This window comes from Amia ocellicauda, chromosome 16 (assembly GCF_036373705.1).
Source record: "Amia ocellicauda isolate fAmiCal2 chromosome 16, fAmiCal2.hap1, whole genome shotgun sequence".
NCBI lineage: Eukaryota > Metazoa > Chordata > Actinopteri > Amiiformes > Amiidae > Amia > Amia ocellicauda.
Window position 1 is genome coordinate 20790707 of NC_089865.1, and position 22074 is coordinate 20812780.

General features: G+C 38.0%; 1 protein-coding gene across 1 annotated transcript in view; it reads left to right on the plus strand.

The window, feature by feature from the left end:
- Positions 1 to 6313: 6313 nt before the first annotated feature.
- The window catches only part of LOC136711175 (glycophorin-C), a 31993-nt gene continuing 16232 nt past the window's right edge, over positions 6314 to 22074 (plus strand). Inside the window, exons 1-2 of the mRNA XM_066687234.1 lie at positions 6314 to 6476; positions 8415 to 8593. Of these exons, the coding sequence (XP_066543331.1) occupies positions 8539 to 8593 (55 nt within the window). The 5' untranslated portion in view covers positions 6314 to 6476; positions 8415 to 8538. The remainder of the gene's footprint in view (positions 6477 to 8414; positions 8594 to 22074) is intronic.

Genomic DNA, 22074 nt, shown 5'->3' on the forward strand with positions numbered 1-22074 from the left:
TTAGACCATCCACAACACACTTTTAAAGAAATAAAATGCAAGACTCCAAATCTCAAACACAATTTGAAGATCAGATTCCAACCTTTTTCCCGGGTCGTTGATAGCCTTGGCTGGGAGGAGAATGCCATTGGGTTGGTGCCTTGCCTGTTATGCTTTTGTTATTTACAGATTTATTTTACTTTTTATTTTCTGCTAATATGCTTGGCTTCTGAACGGTGACATTAGCATCACTGTAGCTGGACTGCTGTTACCCATTGAGGTATATCTGTACCTGTACCTCTTGGCTCATGTTACTTCATATTAGCACACAGTTCACTGGACTCCTGTGCCCACCTGTTCTCTTTAGTGAATGAGCAAATAGTGAACTATGAATCATTTATTCCATAGGTCCACATGCCTACATATGCCGTGGTACACACCATGCACGGTAGCACATATAAGAAACACGCTTAACACTTGTTATTAATACACATTGCTCAGTGGGTGGGCAGTGGATAGAATATAATTGAATGCACACAAAACGTTTTGATTGTTTAGCACTCGACAAATGAGTCTTGTCAAAAGAAAACTGTGAAACGGGTATCCTTATATTTTAGACAGAGAGCAGATTTATATATTATATTACAGAAAGTAAAGTATCATAATCAACCTTAGTGAGTTCTATACATTACTTTAAGGGTATCATGATATTTTATTCCAATAACAAGTGCATCTACCCTTCTGTTGTGCTACATATTTTAAAAAGCACCCTAAGGATTTCACAAGCTGGTTGGCATTTTCAAATGTTCCTATCATGTCCACAAACATAATTAACCTAAATTCGTAGCTAAATTAGTAAGGCATCGTCTTGCAACAGAACATAATTGAAGCACAACTGGTAATTTCTATGATTTTTTTTTTTTAATTTTGCTCCCCAAAGGATGTAAAGCAATGTAAAGACCTTTTTTCTTTCTTTTTATACTTAAATGTAAAAGACATAACAGCAGGTCCTGTTTTGTACCTACCAGAATATTCAATTTGTTCATAATGAACCCCCCCCATTTCATTTTAGCATGATCTACATTCTACAAAGGACATTGTGGTAACAGGATTTCTTTTAATCCCATATGTGCAGGGATTCAAAGGAGAATTCAATACATTTTTAGTCAAAATCCTATCATTGCTTCTTGCAGCTTTAGAGTATGACAGTTTGACAAATCCGATGGACTGGATTTATTCAGAATCACTTTAATGCTTGGATTTTAGTTAACCAGTTATTTGACTTACTCGATTAAGGTGAATGTTCAACCAGTGTGGCCTTCATTCGTTATTACATTTAAAATGAAGCAAGATGTGCAAAAGAAGGACGAACAAGATGTTGACTTTCCAGCAGCAGCAGCAAAAGAAATATGTTAAAATGAAACTAAAGAAAGCTACACCAACAACTAGAGACTGCTGTAGGCAAAGCAAACTGGACTACACTAGCCAACTGGAGGGGAAGCGTGGCCAGGAGTATTGATTTCTAAATCAGTCCAGCAGACGGCAATATTGCTGTGCTTTAAAAAACATAGGAAAGACTGGAGACAGTGCAGGCAAAGCAAGGGAATGGAAAACTCCTAGGTTAAACAACAAGCTATGAGTGTCAAATGCAATGTTCTTAGCGGTCAATGGTGGGGCGTAAATAGGATGCAACACTCAAAATGTTCAGTAGCAGTTAGCTTCATCGTCAAGTGTCCGCAGAACATCTGAAGTATGGACTTATAATCTACAAATATATGGCTACTACGCATGGTTACAGATAAGACCAGCATAAAGGTGGTTTAAAAGCTAAATAAACAGTAGAAATCACTGACAATGGACTTCAAAGCATATCCAGGGCACTATGTACACTGTGATGCAATACATGATGTCACCGCAAGCTTAGTAATGTGTGGGAAAATGTATTCACCCCTCAAACTAGAGGTCCGAGTTTCAGCGGGTCCTTGGGGTAACCGATTGCACACACCTGGACTTCAAACATGGGAAAAGCACACATGTATCAGCTACATCAGTATTCAGTCAGTGTGCACACAGACTTTGATGAAAATAAGCTCATCCTAACACCAGTCTGCAAACTACCCTAGTGCAACCAATGATTCATTACTCTCAAAAGCCCACAGGTGGTTTTCTTACAGGCGAGGCAGCTCCCAATTCGGCCAAAGCTTTTCACATCTTTCCTTAATCCTCGTAGCCCCATCAAGTGTCCGTGTGCCATAACCGATTCCCAGAATTTGACTGAGTGCACATTTAAATTATGGAAAATATCTGAGCTGGGATTTTCAACTTTGTATATACCCAAGGTGACTATAAAGACTTATAAATCTAAGGTGTAAAATAATCTACCATCAGAGTTTTGCAAAGAATGCTTCACACTTCTTATCTTATACATAAGTATTAAAAATATTACAGTCAATGTTAATATAATCCGAGTATTTTCATCTATTGGAATCAGGCCAGTAGTAGTAGTGCTAGGAGAAGTATACTGCTTATGATATGGTAAGCAAATAGAAACAATTTATCTAGAGTAAAACCACATGGGATAACAGTTCAGCGATTCACTAGCACCTAAAGTCTATATTTTAGCATTGCAATGTCAGTGTGTTAATGATGTGTAAATATGTCAAGTGTGCCAAACTGTGTGTATTGTGACACAATAAAAAAAAAAAAAAAAGGAGTTCCAACCGCAAAACCCAATTCCTATTTGGCCTCTTACTCTCTCAATAAAACCTGAAAAATGTCAATCACTGCGCCCATAAACCACACGGAATGTTAATTAGAATTTGGATAACTATTAAATGGATCATTTGTAACCACTGAAACAGACAACCTCCCTGGAAGAAATGTAGTCTTATCGTTTGTTACTCATGCATAATGCATCAAGGTTTTTTTGTGGGGGGGTTCTTGTTTTGGTATGACAGGACAAATTCATCTGTGACAGCTTTGAATCGCTTGAGAAACTCTGCAAATATAAAATGCTGTGTAAACCACTGGTATGTGCGGAATGCCAAAATACTTTCATATTGAAATCAACGTTTTTTTTGTTTTTTTTTAATGAAGCCTTTTTCATTTGGAACCTCTTAGGGGTACAGATCACCAGGAATGCAAGATCGACAAATCTGAAACACACACAAAAAAATCTTGTAAACATCCTCCCATGTGCATGAGAGAACTGTAAAATGTTAAATATATATTTATATATATCCTATTTAGACTAACTGTAATACCATCAGAGTAGTTTAAATGATAGCAATTCAGCCCATCTTGCTTGCTGATTGTCGATAGCTCTTATCACAGTATTGTATTGTGTTTCCAGAAGCAAACAAGGAGGAAAGTCCTTCTCACAGATTTATTATGTATATAGTCTGTATCACCTACAGATGTGCAACAGCTGACCTAAGCAAGAAAAGGGTATTTGCCAGTTTAAAATACTCTTGGATTTCCTGTGCTAATATAACTATACTGACTGTAGCTTTCAATTTCACACATAAATGAGTCTCATCCGATGGTGTATAAAAGCGACCGTTTAACATGAAATTCAAATGTGGACACTGGTATCTCACTCTTCAGAAGCAATGAAGTCAGAGTGTAGCTCCACCCAAACTCAGCTGTAGCGGAGTAATATAGATCTTGCAGAAATGCATTAGAAATAAGTAATGCAGAACAGAAATCGTGACTAACACCCCAAAGAGATTGTGTCTCCTAGTTTCTGGTCTGCTATGGTATTTCGTCACGTTTTTTTCTAGATCTGCAGGAGATGTATTTTGAGGTTTCTTCGAAGTGTAATAAACAAACAATGAAACAATCAACACATAAAAAGAGCAAATGCTCGATAAGGTCTGTCCTGTCAATGGATAACGTTAAACTGTATGCATATATACCTTGGTAATAAGTAATTCAAATCAAATTGACTGTGGGTAATAAAAGTAGAATTCTCAATAGTCAGTATGATAAAACTATGATGTTTGAATCAAAGGAACATTTGTATAAATTAGATCAGTTATGTTCAGGAGCGCAGAGTACAGAAGCTACAAACCTGTCTGTCTGGTACATGGAGGGCTGAATTAAGAGCACAAGCTTGTATCTGCTCCATTAAACCGCTGTTTTTATGTTTTTGATGGCTGGCAATCATCACAGAGTGAACTAACCATTTAAGGAGCCATTAGCAGAGGATCAAGATGGCTTCTGAGTGCAGTGTGAGTCCAGGCCAGCAGATAGAGGAAGATATTTACTGGTCAGGCTAATTGTGTAAAAAATATATATATATTTATAAAAAATAAAAAAAGGCTCTGTTTAGAGTCACCAGCAACCAGCACGATCAAGGGTTTTGCAATCACTTATAACTCTATGCATGCATTAATTATGTTTCATATTTTGGTAAATATATCTTAAAGAGGCAAAACTGTACCTATTCCAGTAATGGTGCTAAAATGCTAATTATGCTAATTATACAAATGATAACTGATAACATGTTTTCTGGACAGAGCAGGAAAAAAGGAGGGAAATCCTCTGCCAAGCATGTGGCTCGTACAGGTCAATGCTTAGTCCTCCTGGTTTCATACTGGGGATGACAGGGACTTGAGAAGATACTCAAAGGCCCAAGAATAATGAATGATAAGACTGCTGCGCCCCCTCCAGGCCACGCCGAGCTGACAGCTTAGCCTCAAGGTGGTATAGCAGCTGGTCGGTGCACAAAAGGTGAATCTTTATCAAGAAAAGTGAAGGCCCCTCTGGGACGCATGAGAGGGGGATCAGTTATTTTCCCAGAGGACGTGATGCATCTGTTGCTCCTGCTGCCTTCGTTAAAAATGAGGGATGGGCTGTAAAGAATACAAGGATATTTTAGGCACAGATTGGAGATTGAAATATTCTCCATTAAATATTGTGAATATGTTTGGTAAGAACTAAATCTTGTTCATAAATGCACTGGTATTGGGGTAAAATGTACTGTTTTGAGGCTCTATTAAGGCAATTTGGCTAGCTGAATTCAGTTAGTGTACTGATGTCTTTGAGTTACAACACTAATCGCTATTCCTATGGTCCCAGTGTAACCTTCTTTCTTTCTCCACCTGAACTATATGTAACCTCGCAACACTAAATTGATCCTTGAAATATAATAGGCAATTCTAGTCAATGACCTAAACTAATGTAACATAAGTGAGTTTTTAAATCAATGTTAACAGATAAAATGGCTAGCATGCAAACAGGATTAAGTAATTACTGATTTAACAAATGTAAATATACATAAATACAAAAAGACTGCCAACTGTAAATACTGTTGAGAAGCTAACTAAACATATGTATTTTACTGTACGACTCAGAAACAGAAGTGTCTTTAATAGTACTTATATGAAATTATGGATCTAACATCTCGTTGGAGAGAGTGGGAAAGCTAATTTGTGATTTTTATAACTCCTCCCATTATTGGATTACATAACAATGATGCCACAATACAGACGCTCATTTAAGCCCATGATCTGAAACTCCAACACAAACCTAACTTTGTCAAACGGTCTATGTGTAGCTAATCTAGGGACCCAGTACTGTTGTAACAGCGTCAGTACAGATCACCTGTTCGATGAAACAATACCGATCCCTGGAGATGCCTTGTTAAAGCAATCGAACTGAATAAGTGTGTAAATGCATTAAACGTCAGACAGAACAGTGGATTAGACATGTAAAGAGACAGATAAAAGTAAGATCGGAGATGAATAATGTGTTTGTTTTACAATCTCACTCCTAATAAATAGCTGTCTCTTCAAAGTGATTCAGGAAAAGCGTGAGCTCAAATTGTGGAAAGTTGGGGAAAATGTACTCAAATGTCTATAACTCATACCCTGCACCAGGTTAATTATGATAACAGAATTACTGACTTCCCCTTTTCCTTTATATCACTCCTATTTCACCATCAATTGTAGTTATTAGCCTGCAGGACATTGTAACCGAACCAGAAGGTGGAGAGACTGGAAAATCATCCCAGACTCGTCTTTCACTATCAGAGAGGCCTGGGAGTGTTGTTTGTCTTCGCAGTGGGCATTCGTATCAGACCCCTGCCCTGTACAAACAGCTCCTTGACATTTCGTGTGACCGGGTAGTGGTCTTCCAAAGCAAACTTGTGGCTGAAACGCTAGACCAGCTACCCCCCCTCCTCCTCCTCCTCTTCTCCATCTCTCTCTGGATCTCCCTGACAGCAGCTGTGGATGATTTGCATGGGAGGGGAGGGACCCACCAAGCTATTGGCCAAACGGAACAAATAATTAGCAAGGGGATAAGCAGAAAAGATATGGCACCACCCATACTAAAAACACAGAGCACAGCCCTCAGCAAGAGAAAAGACACTTTAATGTATTTACTTAGTAAAGTGCTATTTGCAGGACATTTAATCTGCATTTATCACTTTCCAACGTGGACCAAGAAGCTCTAAAGTAGAAGGAAAGTATTGCTTAGCTCTGGAAAACTTGGTGAGTATGCTTTTTTTTTGTTTCTTCCCAGCACTTCCAGAGGATGTTATCTGTATGGAAAGCATTAATGCAAATAAACTACTCGACTCATTCTACCTCCAGGGACTTTTATGTTAAAATGGATTCTCACAGCATTTGAGTAACGTCTTGTGACATGCTTTTATTAATGCATTTCATTTTCCAAGGCAGGCAGCATTCCGGCTAAATATAAGCAAGAATATGAGCTACTTGTTACTAAATTGCATTGTGGAAACAATTACTTAAAAGTAAAGCAAGTTTGCAAAAACAATGAAATTAGATTGTATTCTCTCATTAAGTACACAGCGGACTTCTGAAAAAAATATTGATTCATGAGATGCTCTCTCTCCCCTGTGAGTGCCCAGAGGTGTAGATTTAAATAGGAATTGCATCACTTGCATGTACCCAAACTGTCTGCATATCAATTCTCAAACACATGCCAAAACTCACAAAATAAAATGTCTAGCCATCATGCGTCTTTTGTGTGTGACTGACTCCTGTCATTCCACAAAGCTTTACAGTAACTACCAAAGTTTAGGAGCTTCTGGATATGCTAGCATTTCAGGGGTTGCGTCAAAGACACAGTGACAAGTCTTAGTGCCAAAGTCAGTTAAAGGAGAAATAAATAAATAAGAGTAAGATTTTTTTTCTGACAAACATACAGAAATGTCAAAGCAGAACCCAAAAATACAGTGTGTATTTGAAGGAATTGTAAATGCCAGGCATATGCCTTGAAACCTGTCTATGGCGGTCATTCTCCAATATACAACAGGTGTCAAAATGTTGTTCTTCAGCACCTGAGGGAGATAGACTCGGGATGAAATGCATGTTCTGGGAAGCAAAAATCACCTCGGATGGGGTTCAGAATACATATCAAAATTAGAACGAAGGCATGTGAATCAACACTTTATGAAAAAAAAAAAAAACATTGATGGAGACAAGTCGGTGAACTGAGTATCCCTTATCTCTCTGAAGCTTATTGACTTGCATTAAATACGGCCGTTCTTCTCCAGGGGCTGAGAAAGCAGAAATGTCATGGGTGGGACACTTTCACGTAGCTGATAAAACTCTAGGGAGATAACAAGGTCAGAATTTCACCACAATGCTGGTGGGGGATTTTTGTCAATCTTCTTTACATTGTCCTAAGGCCCCCACTTCAGACAGTGAACAGTCCAATTCACTAATTTAGATATTAAAACAAGCAAAAACATTTAAAAAACAACATAAAAGACCAATTAAGCAGCTATATATATGTATATATATTTGTTTCAGAATTAGGAAGCCTTTGGGAGTAATTTACCGCAGGTTGCTTGGTTTAACTGTGTAAAATTCACACACACACACATGCACACACACACAAAAAGTTACTGACTATTCAATACATGTTCAGTGTAAGCACAAGACAGTAACCCTCTTGTGTAACTTCAATTAAGACCTCTTTGATTTGCAAGCATATTTCAAAACCATGCTAACTGTTCATGAGTTATTTAAGATGAACTTGGGCTGTCAAGGGTGAAATAACTCAGACAGAACTTTAAGCAATCTCTAAATCAACCATTATTTAAATTGTAGGGCTATTTATTATTGCTATTGGTAGTATTATGCAGTTTTGGTTGTTGATTTTTATCTCTCTCTCTAATAAAGGGAATGTTTAAACAGAAAACCAACACTGTGAAATGCAAAACCTCAAACTTTGAAACATAATGAACTGAAACCTGCTGGAGGAATCTTCGAAACGATAGCCTTTTCGATTGTGACACAGCAGCTTTAATTGTATTCATTAGTTTGTTCAGTTAACCACACCTATTTTCATTTGAACTCCTGAAGCGAGTGAAGTCTGTGCACGCTTGTGTGCGTTTCCCAGAGCAAGCAAGAGGAAGAGAATGACACACACGCACTGCTTCCTCTTTCCACTTGCAGAGATTTGAAACCAGAGCCTAGCGTCCTCGCCCAGAGTTTCTCCCTTCAGGGTCTCCCGGCACAACCCCCATTCCCGGCCCACCTGTCCTTCTCAATCTTCACCCCACCAGCCCAGCAGCTCACCATGGACGGCAATAGTAGCACTACCGACACTACACAAGCTCCCAGTACTGGCCCCGGTGAGTACAATGTCTAGTTGGCCATCTCTCTCTCTTCTCACTGTACTGTGTTCTCTCAGTGGGTCGGGATTGGCGTTTGCAAGCTGCTGTTTGTTTGATACCATCATTTCCTGAAGTACTGAGGCAGGGGGTGCAAAAACAAAGCTGTTACATGGTTAAGCCCCCGGGGAATGGCCTAACACATGGCACAGCTAGCGGTTAATATCAGCTGTTTTTTATTTATTTATTTATTTATTTATTTATTTATGTTATACTCTATTTTGCAGGGTGAGAGCATCACTAGCTATAGGTTTTTTCCATCTGCCACTTTCCGACTTTTAGTGAAATATTACAGGAGCACAGGAGTAAAATTGCACTCCTGGTTTGATGTGATCATGAATCACAGGCATACTGAAAGTCTCCTTTTCAGCTCCAGTTATGATTCACTTTGGCAATATGTTTAAAAGGCCTTTAAATTACTCTAAATGGAGTTTTTTCTCCTCGTTTTGTTTTTCAGCACTCATAAATAAATAAAAGAAATGATATTAAAAAGACAGCTTGGAAAAGATGCGATGCCACCCTCTTATTTAAATCTCCTGAAGATATCACACAGTGCTTAATTGTTTTTGGCGATGTTTAATCAATAGGATGTGAAATCTAATGGATCGATTACAGAATTCGTCTACTCTGCTCAAATTTGTTTTATGAAAGGGTGCAGACTACACTCTAGTAATATTATTTCAATAGATCTGAAAACTGAAACCTTATTTCTCATGTAGAGTAACTGGGGATTATAGTTTCCCATAACATGCATACATACCTTGTTCATTAAACTATTACATTTTAGACATTCCAGAATTTAGCATTGATAAAAGAGAAGTCAACAACAAAGCGCTAATTTAAATCCCGTTTTCTGAATAGAAAGTCATCCAAGATAAATAAATACAGACAGAAATAAATATAACGAATTATACACTTTTGGATGTTCGAAAAGGAGTTTGATATATGTTTGCACAGACCAGGGATACTTCCGTTTCAGACAGCTGGAAAAACAATGCAGGAGCAAGAAAGTGCATCCTGTTTTCTGAAATAAGCCAACCCACAATTATCCGTCAAAAAACTGAACCCTCAAGATCAAACAACACTAAGTAAAATACGCTTTTTTAGATTTATAAGTATGTTTTTTTATGAGCAGAGCACAAACTCTGTATATATCGGTTATAAAAAGAGAAAGGTTTGGGTCGTGGTTTATGCAAATGCCAAGATTTCCATCGCGAGTCATAAACAGTGCATGCCAGGAGTGTGATAGCAGGCAACCCCACTGATAGTGAGAATGTCACCTTATGAAGTGCTGCAGAAGGAAAGCAACCACCCCCTTGACAGCTGTAAGTGTCTCTATTGTCATTTCTGGCAGCTGAACCTCACTGCCGTTAGGGTGAAGGCTTAGAGGATAAGCTATAGAAACACAGCGTCTCCGTGCATTTGCAAATGTTAGTCATTCAATTGCTGGGGTTTTAACAAGTACAGATATCAAACGTCTAATATCCACAGGACTCCACTGGTGAAAGAGCATATATTTACGGTATTGTTGTTAGTGTTGTTTAAAAAATAGCTCCTATGTGTAGATTTAACACTTCCCAGCCCCCAATGATGTGGGAAACCTTGCTTATAACTTGAGTGTAAAGTATATGCAAACAGTGCTAAACTTTAAAAGTTTTTGTTGTTTTTAGTATTCTTCATATGGTGAAAAGTACAATTGCTGTAGAAAATGCATAGTTTTAGTGCACTCCCTCCCCAAAAATATAACTGTCAAAAGAGAACTTGCGAGATGAACATTTTGTGTTGTTTTGGCGGAGTAAAACAAATTGGAAAGGGAGCAATGAAACATTTATGCAGAAGTTCCTGGAATGCTGAATCTCATTTATCAAAGTAGCAAAAAAAAAAAAAGTTATCTTAATAAAATCCTGAATATAATTTTCATAAACTGGGTTCTGGGTTTCCCATCGGTATAGTGCATACCTGCTGTTTAGATGAAAACACATGATTAAGCAAGCATAAATTAATTCCTTGCTCGGCTGCATATGTTTCCCTGATGTGCAACGCAGGTAATTTGTTTTTAATGTTAATTGTGTAATTACATAGTTATACCATTGACTCATTATACCTGAAGGGTAGGTGGTTCCTCAATGCAAAATCACATGGAAGTACAGGTAAATAAATTATATAGTATAATCACCGTGTTTTGCAAGTGGTACATAATTAATGCATTCCCTCATCACTACAAAAACGTAAGACATGCACACTGTGGTGGGACAATATAGTGATGGTAGAAGTATGTAAGGCATACAGATACAGTTTTAGAATTAACCGATTTTGAAAATGCATGTATACAAGTCTTTATGGAAAATACATGCACATCTCAGTATGTGGTCGTCTTCTAGGTATTTTGTGGTATCCATTCAATAGCTTCCTTTGTCCATCTTTGATCTGTTCTTCTTGCAGTGTGTCAGGCTAATCTCTTCTCCATATTCCAAGCATACAGCTTTCCATTCTCCTTTGTGTCGTCCGCAGTTTCTGTATAATTTTTGCATTAAGTGACCAGGTTTCCTTTCTACAGTGTGCCATTTCTTCCACATGTACTCCATGCCATTTTTACTCTGCTTTTGATTTCTTCCATATGTCCATCTGCACTGATTGTTTTCCAAGGTACACGTAACTTTTGACTTCTTCTTCGATCTACTTCAATTTTCATAGATTGAACAAAGATTGTATAAGATGGGAAGTAGACTAATGGGCGTATAGTTCTTCAGATCTTCTTTATCTCCTTTCCAGAGAAGGAGAATGACAGTTGCCTCGTTCCATTTATCTGGTATTTCATTATTTCTGAGACACTTTGTGAAATGTTTTGCCAGAATCTTCTCTATGTCTTCTCCAGCTTTGTTTAGGATCTTCACTGTGATTCCATCATCTCCAGGTGCTTTTCCATGTTTCATCTTCTTAATGGCACAGTCTACTTCTTCTGGAGTCTAATCGCATCTGGAATTTCACTTGTGTTCAGTGAGACCTTCTCTTCAACTTCACTGCCATCATCACTACCATATAGGTTTTTGTAGAATTCTTCCACTGTGCTGATAATTGCATCTGTTTTTGATCATTGTGCCATCATTTTTCTGATTTGATTCTTTCCAATTCCGAGGCCTTGTTTTGCATTTCTGAGGTTCCCATTATTTTCAGTGGTTTCGTTAATTAGGTTGCTGCTTCAGTAATATGTTTCAATATGGTTTTGCACAGCTCCATTTAATTAACATATGATTGGAGGTCTTGACAGTTTTTCTCTTAAGTTCTCTTATTTCTTGAGAGATCATTTTATCTTCTTGCGACGTGATAGTTCTTCCAAATTCTCTTGCAATTTCCATGGTGTCAATCAATAATTTATCATGTAACTGTAAGTACACTGAATCTGTTCATTTGGATGTGGTTTGATTTTACGTGACAGGGGTCAGGAAGCAAAACACAAGCACAATGTACATCTCAGACATAAACAGACATTCAAACATGTGTCTGCACTTTTTAAAATGAATATAACTGTTTACCGCAATCTGTCCGCCTCTCAGTTCATGTCCTTTCTATATTTAACGTAAACAACAATGTTGATCTGGCTCTATAAACAGGTACTGGTTGGAAAGAACAGTGTGGCTCAAAAACTCAACTTCCTGCAAAATCATTTGTTCTTTCGGGAACAGTGAGATTAGCGGTGCCAATGCAGATTAGAAAACACCATGCTGGGTGTGTGTTCTGTGTCCAGCAACTCCTGCATTGAACATAATGAGACACTGAGATGAAGGTCTGAATGTCAAAAGGGATTTGATTGAAAAGGAGATTCACAAAAGCATTTTCACAGTACAAACAACCTAATCCAAATATATATAAATCTTCATAGAGGGGAAAAATATACGCTTTTTCTGTTTGTTTGTCTTCCTGTGGCCTACTAATTTAAAAAACAAAAACCTTGTTGTAATTACTTAGTCATGTAAATTCCATAATGGTCCAGCATAACAATAATGCCATTCTTAAGAGCTTACTCTGGTGTGGCTTTGGAGAAAGCTGTGAGAATAAGAGAATTAAAATCCAAGCAGAACAGAGTTCAGGTATTATTATTATTTTGGCTTTCACTTCCTGGCATTCAGATTGTCAGCTACCAAGAACTCTCAACGCGTGACATTGCCCCATGCTATTTTTACTCTGAGCAGAGCACTGTTCAAGATCATCTGCAATGTGCTTTTTTTCCTCAGCTGGAAAGGGGCTGGTTTTTGTTTTAATTTTTGTCTGTGACTCTGTGTAAGATTTATGTACTGGTGGTGGAAAGAGAGACAGTAGTAAATATGTCGTAGAGTAGTAGTGTTCTAAAGCCTAAGATTTTAAAAAAAGTTGCAAAAACCAACTATACAAATCACTGTAATTCATAGTGACAGGATATTTTATTTACAGATATGCCATTAATAGATATTCTTATGCTTTCTTAAAGTATGTGTAGATATCCCACCATCTGTCAGCAACAAAAAAAACACACCCCTGTTCTGCATCTATATTGTACCAGTATTTACTTTACAATGAGATCTATTTATTTTAAAATGATTACCTGCTTTAGCTCCTCTTAGATTTTAAGAAAGTGTCCTTTGTTCTTAGAGCATGAAGTTTGGAATAATTATATTCATATTGGTTTGATGGTTTGATCGGCCTGACAAACAGGTTAGTCTGCTCATTCTAATTCACCCATTCATTCTGCATGTCGTAAACCACATACTAAGGATTAAATTGCCCTTTACTTTTAAACAAAACAGAATGGCATGTTGTTTGAAAGTGATATTATACCACTAAGATTATGAGGAATCTTAGTGTCATCAAATGGCAGTATCTAAGCATTGTAGGATTATTTTAGAATTCTCGGTTTATGAACAAATGTCGTGGGCAGACTGGATTTTTCCACCGTGTAGGGATAACACCTAACCAAGTTCCACTTCCCATATCAGATAAAAAAAACTTTCCGTGTTGTGAGCAAAGGTTCAAGCTACCATAATTGTAACATGTAGCACGTAGGTCATCCCAAAACCGGATCCGCAATAAACCAAATGAAATGGAAAAGGATAATCATCTTTATGCCTTAGGCCTCACATTTTTCCAACAGCCTTTGCTCCAAAGCAGAAGATGAGGAAACTCATGATTTGTAGGCAAAATGAGACACTGGCTTTTTTTCCCTACCACTAATACAGCACAGAAATGCCCAATGCTGTAGATGGCTTGTAACCTGTAGCAGAAGGGAGTGTCTATTTATCAGTGACCTGCAGACAAAAATGGGTGGAAGGAGATACCAACTCTCCTGCTTTTTAGTGATATAGCCAGACAAGAAGTCAGTTCCCTTCACCAAAGCAACTTGACTAATCCAAATAAAGTCCAGAAATATTGTAAAATATATATATATTAAGCCTTTGGCATGCAAACACAAACCCCTGGTCTATATCACCACAGAGGCCACACCAATACAGGATATGTTTTGGTGGGTTAAGTGGAGCTCTACTAAATAAAGACCCTTAACTGCATGAGGGGCACAATATAATTTCAAGTCGCACGATCTTCCTGAAGTGGTTTAACTATTTTTCTTGCAATACATTCAGAATCGCCAATTATTTTTGCGTTTCTCTCCCCGGTATATTTGGAATCGGCAATTGCCGAGAGAAGCCCTGCCAATTTAACCCACCCCAACCTGGGCGACGCTTAGAGAAATGTGCGTCGCCGTTGAGCTCTCACAATCAGCTAATGACAAAGTTGGACAATTTAAGTTCTTACAGAAATATTGCTCGACAATTTCATACTTCTAAGCACTTTTTAATCGAACTTCAAAAAACAAACCAAAACAACAACAAAAACTCAATGCAATTACTAGTTCCGAAATATGGATGCAAGTATGGAAATATTAAATAACCATTGCCTAACAGTGTTACAGCTTCCACTGCCCTATCATGTGAAATAGACCCGAAAAGTTATCTCGCAGCTCTCGAAAGCAAAATGGAAAATTAGTTCCAATACCCACATTATCTTTCCAGACAACAGCGCTAACATGGCGCCGAAAGCTTTGACTTAGATAGATCTTCGCAGTGACATAATCGGTACATCAATTAGGGAAAAACGAGCAGGTATTTTATCCCGCATTGGCCCTTTCTCCACATGCCATGCTTGAGTGTAAAGGTCAGTTTTGTTGTGTTTGTCTATCAGATTGTATATTTGAAGCCTTGAGCATCCCATTCAAATTGCAGCATAGCCAACAAGGTAATGTTTCGGCAACATTGTTTCTTCCCATTGTGATTTTAGAAGAGAATGCACAGCTGCTGCGTAGAAAAGAGATTGCCACAGCAGAATCACTTGTTTCCTTCTTTTTTGCCATTTGAGTTGCTAGGTAATAGTATGTAAACAAATATTTTTGGGAATCATTTTGCCTGGGAGTATCTACAATGAATATCGATAACACGTTCAGAGATTGGAAGGACAACCATACTTAAATATGACAAGATATGACAAGATTACCACTAATGGCACCACTAATGACCCACCAGAGGGACCCTACAGGAACTGCTGAATTTATCCTGAAATCCTGTGAATCACTACAATTTAACACAGGTGGAAGCCACTTAACTTGGTGTGTGACTTTAAGGGGACACCTGAGTTATTTAGGATTGCTATTACAAAGGGGTGGACACTTATCCAACCAAGATATTGCAGTTTTTATGTGCAACAAATTTGTGGAACTTTGTTTTTTTATAGCTGCAGGAAACCCTGCTTAGTTTTTCACATCTAAGAATGGCTTTTCACTACTCTCTCCTGCTGCTAGCTTAATAAACTGGGATGGGATGGGAGAAAGGAATACATTTGAGAGTTGTTTTTAAAAGAGGAAAGTAGGAACTGGGCATATTTAAATTTGCTAAATTCCTTCTCACAAAATACATTATAATTCTTCTTCCACTGCACAGCTGCCTGAAGACAAAAAAATGCTGATTTACAACCCTGCCAGGGTGCCTCACGTGACATGGCTTGAGATGTTAAATTAAACACGATAAAGGAAAAAGTATAGACAGCAAAGCTTCCGATTTTATCCTCCCACCATTTATGTGCTCTTCCGCATTAATCTTTGTTGATCTGTTGGGATCCATTCGCTAGCTTTATTAGAGCATCTTTGATCCATTCTTCGTGCAATGTGTCCGGCCCATTGCCATTTTGACAGCTTTACTCTTCCAATGATTTGGCAATCCTTTGTTTATTCTTGTATCCATATTTCTGATTTTGCATCTCGTCTTGTTATTCCAAGCATACATCTTTCCATGCTGCATTTCTGTTTAATTATGGCATTTGGAGTCCAGGTTTCAGAGTCCAAGAGAAATTATATATGTATGAGAGAGAGAGAGAGTCCTCTGTAAACCTTTCAGAGGTCAATATTGTACAAGACTGAGTTTCAAAGAAGAGAACAGAAACATACTGAGAGACAAGAAATGGCAACATGAGGCCTAACAAAGTATGTCCAAGCAAGCAGCAAGTCATCTGATCTAGTCACAAGATGTTTTGTTTGCTTCCCCCAATTACCAAAGCTGCTAGTCTCTTGCTGGATGCACTGGAAGAAATGTTTAGATGGGAAAGGAGGTGGAAAAAAAAAAAAGCTTGGCGAGTTACTTTGAAAGATATGAATAAAGTTTCCATTACGGTTTTCAATTCACAGACTGAGATATGAGATATGAGAGGGGAAAGAGAAGTAGTGAGGGTGGTTGTTCGGGTTGTTGTGCTTGGCTCTGCCAGGCCTTCACAATGGGACGGGGGCAGGAAGAGAGCCCAAGACTTTCTCACCTACCTCAGTGCCAACTGGGCATCACTCACTGTCAGACACAATGGCCCCAGAGTCAGGAACGGAAGTCAGCCCCACAGATAGGATCGTTCTATTTCTGAAGATAAGTTTCAGACAAGTTGGTTCTAGGCATTACCTAAAGGAACCACAGAGGCCATCAGTTTTCAGGCATTCATTAAACTTACATCAAGCTACATAGCACTGTATTAAAAGACATGAAAACAAGTTGTTCGTGGTGTATATTTTCAAGGACTGCACTAGTCTCCACGAATATACTAAACTTTATTTAATTAACACCAATTTCTACTGGTACTAAAGATGGATTCATTGTTTTCCTATCCAGAATGTATTGTGCATGCATTCAGTACATCAATGAACAGCAGGCATCTAGCAGTTGTTCCCACATTTCTTTGGGCTGTGTAAATACGCATTATCACAATATGAGTGCATCTGATTGGCGAAGCACATGAAACAAGCCTTTATTTTTTGTTTTTTTAAGTATGTAGTTGTTTATCTGGAATGCTTTGCATATGAATGTCAGACTTGCGGTCATAATATGGGGAGGTGAATATAAGGGGAATTTGCAGTGGATTGCATTCAAATATAACAGGGAAGACAGTCATTAAACAACACTAAAACCATCAAACAACAAATCCTATTCACACACACTGTATATTTCCTCTGGCAGAAGAAATAATGGGCCTAAGAAAACAGTCCTCAATCTTATCAAATAAAACAAAATGAAGACCACAGTTTAATAGAAATATTTTATAAGATTCAAATATTTCCCCCGACTCCAGGCATGCTCTGACACAAGCACAGCAGGCTATAGACATCCATCATTGCCCCTTCACTCCTAAAGTGTGGGTATGCAATTTTATTTTGCACTCTTGTGATGGTCATGCTTCAGCACTTCCAGGTTAGAGCTTTTGGCGAAATGTCAAAATCTGAAACTTTTTTTCTTAGTTAAATTATTCACATCGAATCTGGTATTGTGTTCAGGATTATCATTTATAAAACCATTTCTGCCACTCACAACTCTCCTTCCCAAGGATACTGTGTGAGTCTAAAGAATGGAAACAGACTTGAAAGATGGCATAAATGTTTCTGTGTAGACATGCAACAGCACTGGCTGGGTTTTAAGTGATTTGCTACCAGGGTTTATAGTTAATGTCTAGAATTTATTCTTTTGATTTAATAACACTGTAAGATGCTCAAAAATAAATTAAACTCACTTTAAAAAATAGGTTTGTTCCAGCTATTAAGTTACTTTCATATGCAAGTTATCTTTCAGTATTTATTATATATATATATATATATATATATATATATATACTGGAATTAAGTTTCTAAGATGCGCAGAGGGACCTCCTAATCTCTTTGCAAATAACCTTTTGCTTCCAATTATTTTCTGTATCCATTTTTAGGTAGTGAATTGTGATGGTTCTCCCCTGACCCCAGTAAAGAAAGAACACAAATAATTATTTCAGGGAGGAGGGGATCCATAAAAAAACAAAACTGTCATTTTGTTCGACTGAAACTACGAGTATTACAGTAATATTGTTTGTTTGTATTTTAACAAATTGGTTCTTGCTAGTCCTGTGGCCAAAATTATAGAAGATTGCAGTCCAATCTTGAATCTATAAAGATTAATAGGCTTAAAAGATTGGTTTTCGTTCACAGCGCATCCTCGGTACAAGTTATATGAGAAACATAGCGTAATTGACCAAATTAGAGTATGCAATAGATACATGGGGGTTTGCCTAAGCAGAAGTCTTCAATAGATTAGCTGTCTCCGGTTTCCCACACACTGACTGAGTAAGACCTTATATCTGACTGATTCCCCAGCAGAGCGGATGAGAAATCCTGCCTCTCAGAAATAGCTTTTCTCTGGAAAAAACACTATCAGGGCTGGAGTCTTGGGGAGTCGATGTATTATTTAAGAATTATAGCAGGAAAAAAAAAAAAAGTCTGCAACAGAAACTACTACTGTACTGCTCTGTCGAACTTATAATCTTATTATTATCGCTTATAAGGATTCCCTTCACAATTATCAGTTTTTTAACTGTAGCTTGCCTATTTATCTACCAGTTCAGCATTTATAAGGTTCACACTTCAGTTATTTACATTTGCTTCTCATTCTGTTAACTTCAATTAGTATTTGTACAGTATGTGTAATATGATGTAATAAAGCAGTTGTAGATATGTTGTGGGACCAAAAATGTTTGTTAGTAATCCCTGGAAACAATGAATAAAGACAGGCTTTCTAAACACGTTTTACACAATCTCTTACCCAGTCAAACAAACAAGATTCTTTAGTTCACTTTTTATGTCAGGTTGACAGAAATGGTTCTCGCAGGAGAGGAGGTCAAACCTCATAAAGCCTTGAAATCACCGAGCAATACGGTTTCCTTTCATAGTGTCTCCGGTTAGAAGAAAAAATAAAAGAAATTGGCAGGGCTCATTTCCTCGTGAACGTTTACTTCCTTCCTGCATTCTTGAAAAGTTCCCCAAACTTCCTCTATTGATTGGTGTTTGTACAATGTGAACTAAACAGGGTTTTTCTTGCACACGTGTGACTTGTCTTAAATCAGAAATGTCTTGTGTGTGTGTGAGTGAGTGAGTGAGTGAGAGGGGGAAGGGTCTTTTTAACCCTGCGTTCCCAGTGTGTTATGCTGAGATGTATGGATTTTTACTATACATACAACAATTATATATTTCATTGTGTCAAATGAAGGGGGTGAATACTTTCAGTTACAACAGCATATTGATTATTAAGCTTCATCCATTAACATCCAGTTTAATGTAAAAACCCTTCCAGGAAATGTCTGCAAAACACATAATGTTGTTACGCGACGCACAGAGCATTAATTAAGAAAAATGGCAACAGGTGCAGCACAAACAAAAGCAAAATGCTCTCTTCTCTGGATCATTATCTGAAGAGACACACAATTCCACAGCACTGAATCAAAGTGACAGAAAAACTATTTTCTCTAAGCAACGTATTGCTTGACAAGTAACGATCGCTGGTGCAAAGAGAGAATGTATGGCCCCTCCAGTGCGATCTACCCATCTCCCGTGAGAAAGCCCTGACAGGAAACAGGTGTGCACATCCAGAGGTTTTACAGGCCCTCCCAGGTGTGGATGCTCTTCTGCGGTACCCACCACCGCCAACTAACACCATTTCAACGATATAAAACACCAACGGGAAATGCCAACGCAGGGGAACTGTACAGGCAATCAACAAAAGCTTGGAGAAAAGGGCCAGAGGATATAACAGGTATTCCTTGGCAAGTGAGAAATTTCAAAAGGCACAGGAAGCAGATGCTGTGAAAAAGGAAGCATACGTGCTCTTATGAAAAATGCCAGAGCCAATTCATACAGTAAACATTATGTACAGTTCACTGTTCATGAGGAATATCTGTCGATTAGGAAAAATGTGGAGAAGTTCAGATCCTCCGCTTAAAAGTCACGTACCATTCTTCAACACTGCCGTAGTCCGAGTGACCATCAATCTAGCCAACTGTCCGATGCTTGTGTAATAATTTGACCTGGCCATACCTTTCCCAGTCCATTGTGATATTCCCAAAGAACATCAACTACGCTCTTTGATTAATGCATTTCTTTTCCGATTCATTCCATTCCATTCCAGGTACCTGTAAGGTTGTGAATGATTGTGGCACTTGTTAACAGGCTGCCCCAGCAATCCTTAACCCCTTCCAGAGAGACGTTGTGTTACTCTGCGATTAATGACACAGTGTCTGCGTCTCGAAATGAGCAACTGGGTGCCCTAGGCTTGTGTAGACAAATGTCACAGTTCAGTTAAATATCACACCTCAGACCTTTGAGTCTGACCCAGCTGCGTCGATCACGTGATGAAGGAAAATGCTTCCTGATAGACAAGGACTGTGTGTGAAAGCTGTTCTGTAAGATATGCACAGATGTTTTTAGTAGATGTGTGGTGTACCCAGATAACAATGCGGTAAAGTGTGGTAAAGGTGTTGGTAACTGTGAGAATGAAGTGTATTGTAATTGGAGGCAGAAAGGGACACAGAAAGAAAAGGAGATATGCTAGTAAATATGCAAACAAATAAATAAATGGAGGATATAAAATAGTGAAGGCCATTGGCTTCAAACGAGAGAAGGCCAAAGTCTGTTTATCATATACACATTCTCTCCCCGGAATAAAAAAAATTCTGCTGTACAAGCTGGAGCCAAACAACACATTAGTTTAATTTCCTGCCTAAAAAAAAACTTTGCGGCAGGGGTTTAATATGTTCACAGAAAGAATCACTCATTAACACTTTCTGTATGTAAGCCCATCAGAGTTTCATTTCTAAAGCCGTGGTTTATACAAAAATTGTCTTGATATTCAAGTCCGACTCTACAACCGGAAGTTTAAGAGTCCTTCCTCATTACTGCTGCTTGTGAGGATTTTGATTTTATAATTTTTGCTGTACCACCTGGCTATTCGGACAGAAATTGCCACTAAAAAGCTGATTAGCAGATGGTTTGCAGTGGCCAATTAGCCACACACCATGCTGAAAATTTTTTGGGAGAATTTGTTGCTGTAACAAATCAAATGTTGCCCTGTACAAATTGCCCTCAATAAGTGATTTCAAAAGCTGTTATGTGCTTGAACATTTAATAAGCAGAAATAAAATAAAATCACACACCCAAACAATACATCTTCAGTTAAAGTTAACACTGGGTTTCAGCGTTTTCACCATCAACAACATTATTGTAAACTTAACAAATTAATCTTACAGTTAACTTCTCTTTAAAGCTTCACAACTTATTAATACTGAGCAAATCTAAGACCATAATGTCTCAAATCACATTCATTATACCGAAATACAAAAATAAGATAAGTTCACTTATTAAAAAAAAATTATAATAATGAAAACGAACTCGTGGCTGACACAGCAAAACAGGTATCTCCCGTCTTTTCCATTTTAAAGCCACAAAGGGTGAATGTTTTTAATTTGATGTACGGGCACAATTAATTTTCCGTGATAAAACTCTGATAGTCATCGGCAAGAATAATTTCGATTGGTATAGGCTTAAGTCTCTTCTTATTAAGTTAATGATAAGGGGGGGGGGGGAGAATATGTAAATGTAAAGCCTCTCATTAGGGTCATGGTCCACTCAGCTAATGAAAATAACATCAGCTTTGCAAGAGGCTTTTTTTTTTCTTTTTTCTTATCTCAGAACGAGCCAAGAGCAGGAAAACTGTCAGGGAAATATAACTATGTCCCTTAGCAGCACACACACTGAACAGAGGGTCATGCTGGCATGTTTCAGCATCACAATATCAGATCCTGGGAGGACTACGGGTATAACCTGAACCAAAGACACTGACAAGTTTGAAGTGTAGGAGAGCGAGAGAATTCACTGCATACTAATCAGGGTGGGAGTTACGATGGTGCTGGATGTAATGTTTTATTAAAGGTAAGCTTGTCAAATGATGGCAAGCACATCTTGTCTAATGAGTATTTATACAGCAGGGCTGTAGTACAGACCTCACTCTGGAAAAACCTGTTCACTGTGGTTTGTATATGATTTTCTTTATTTGATCCATGATTCTAACTCCATTACATCCTAAAAGCACTTTTTA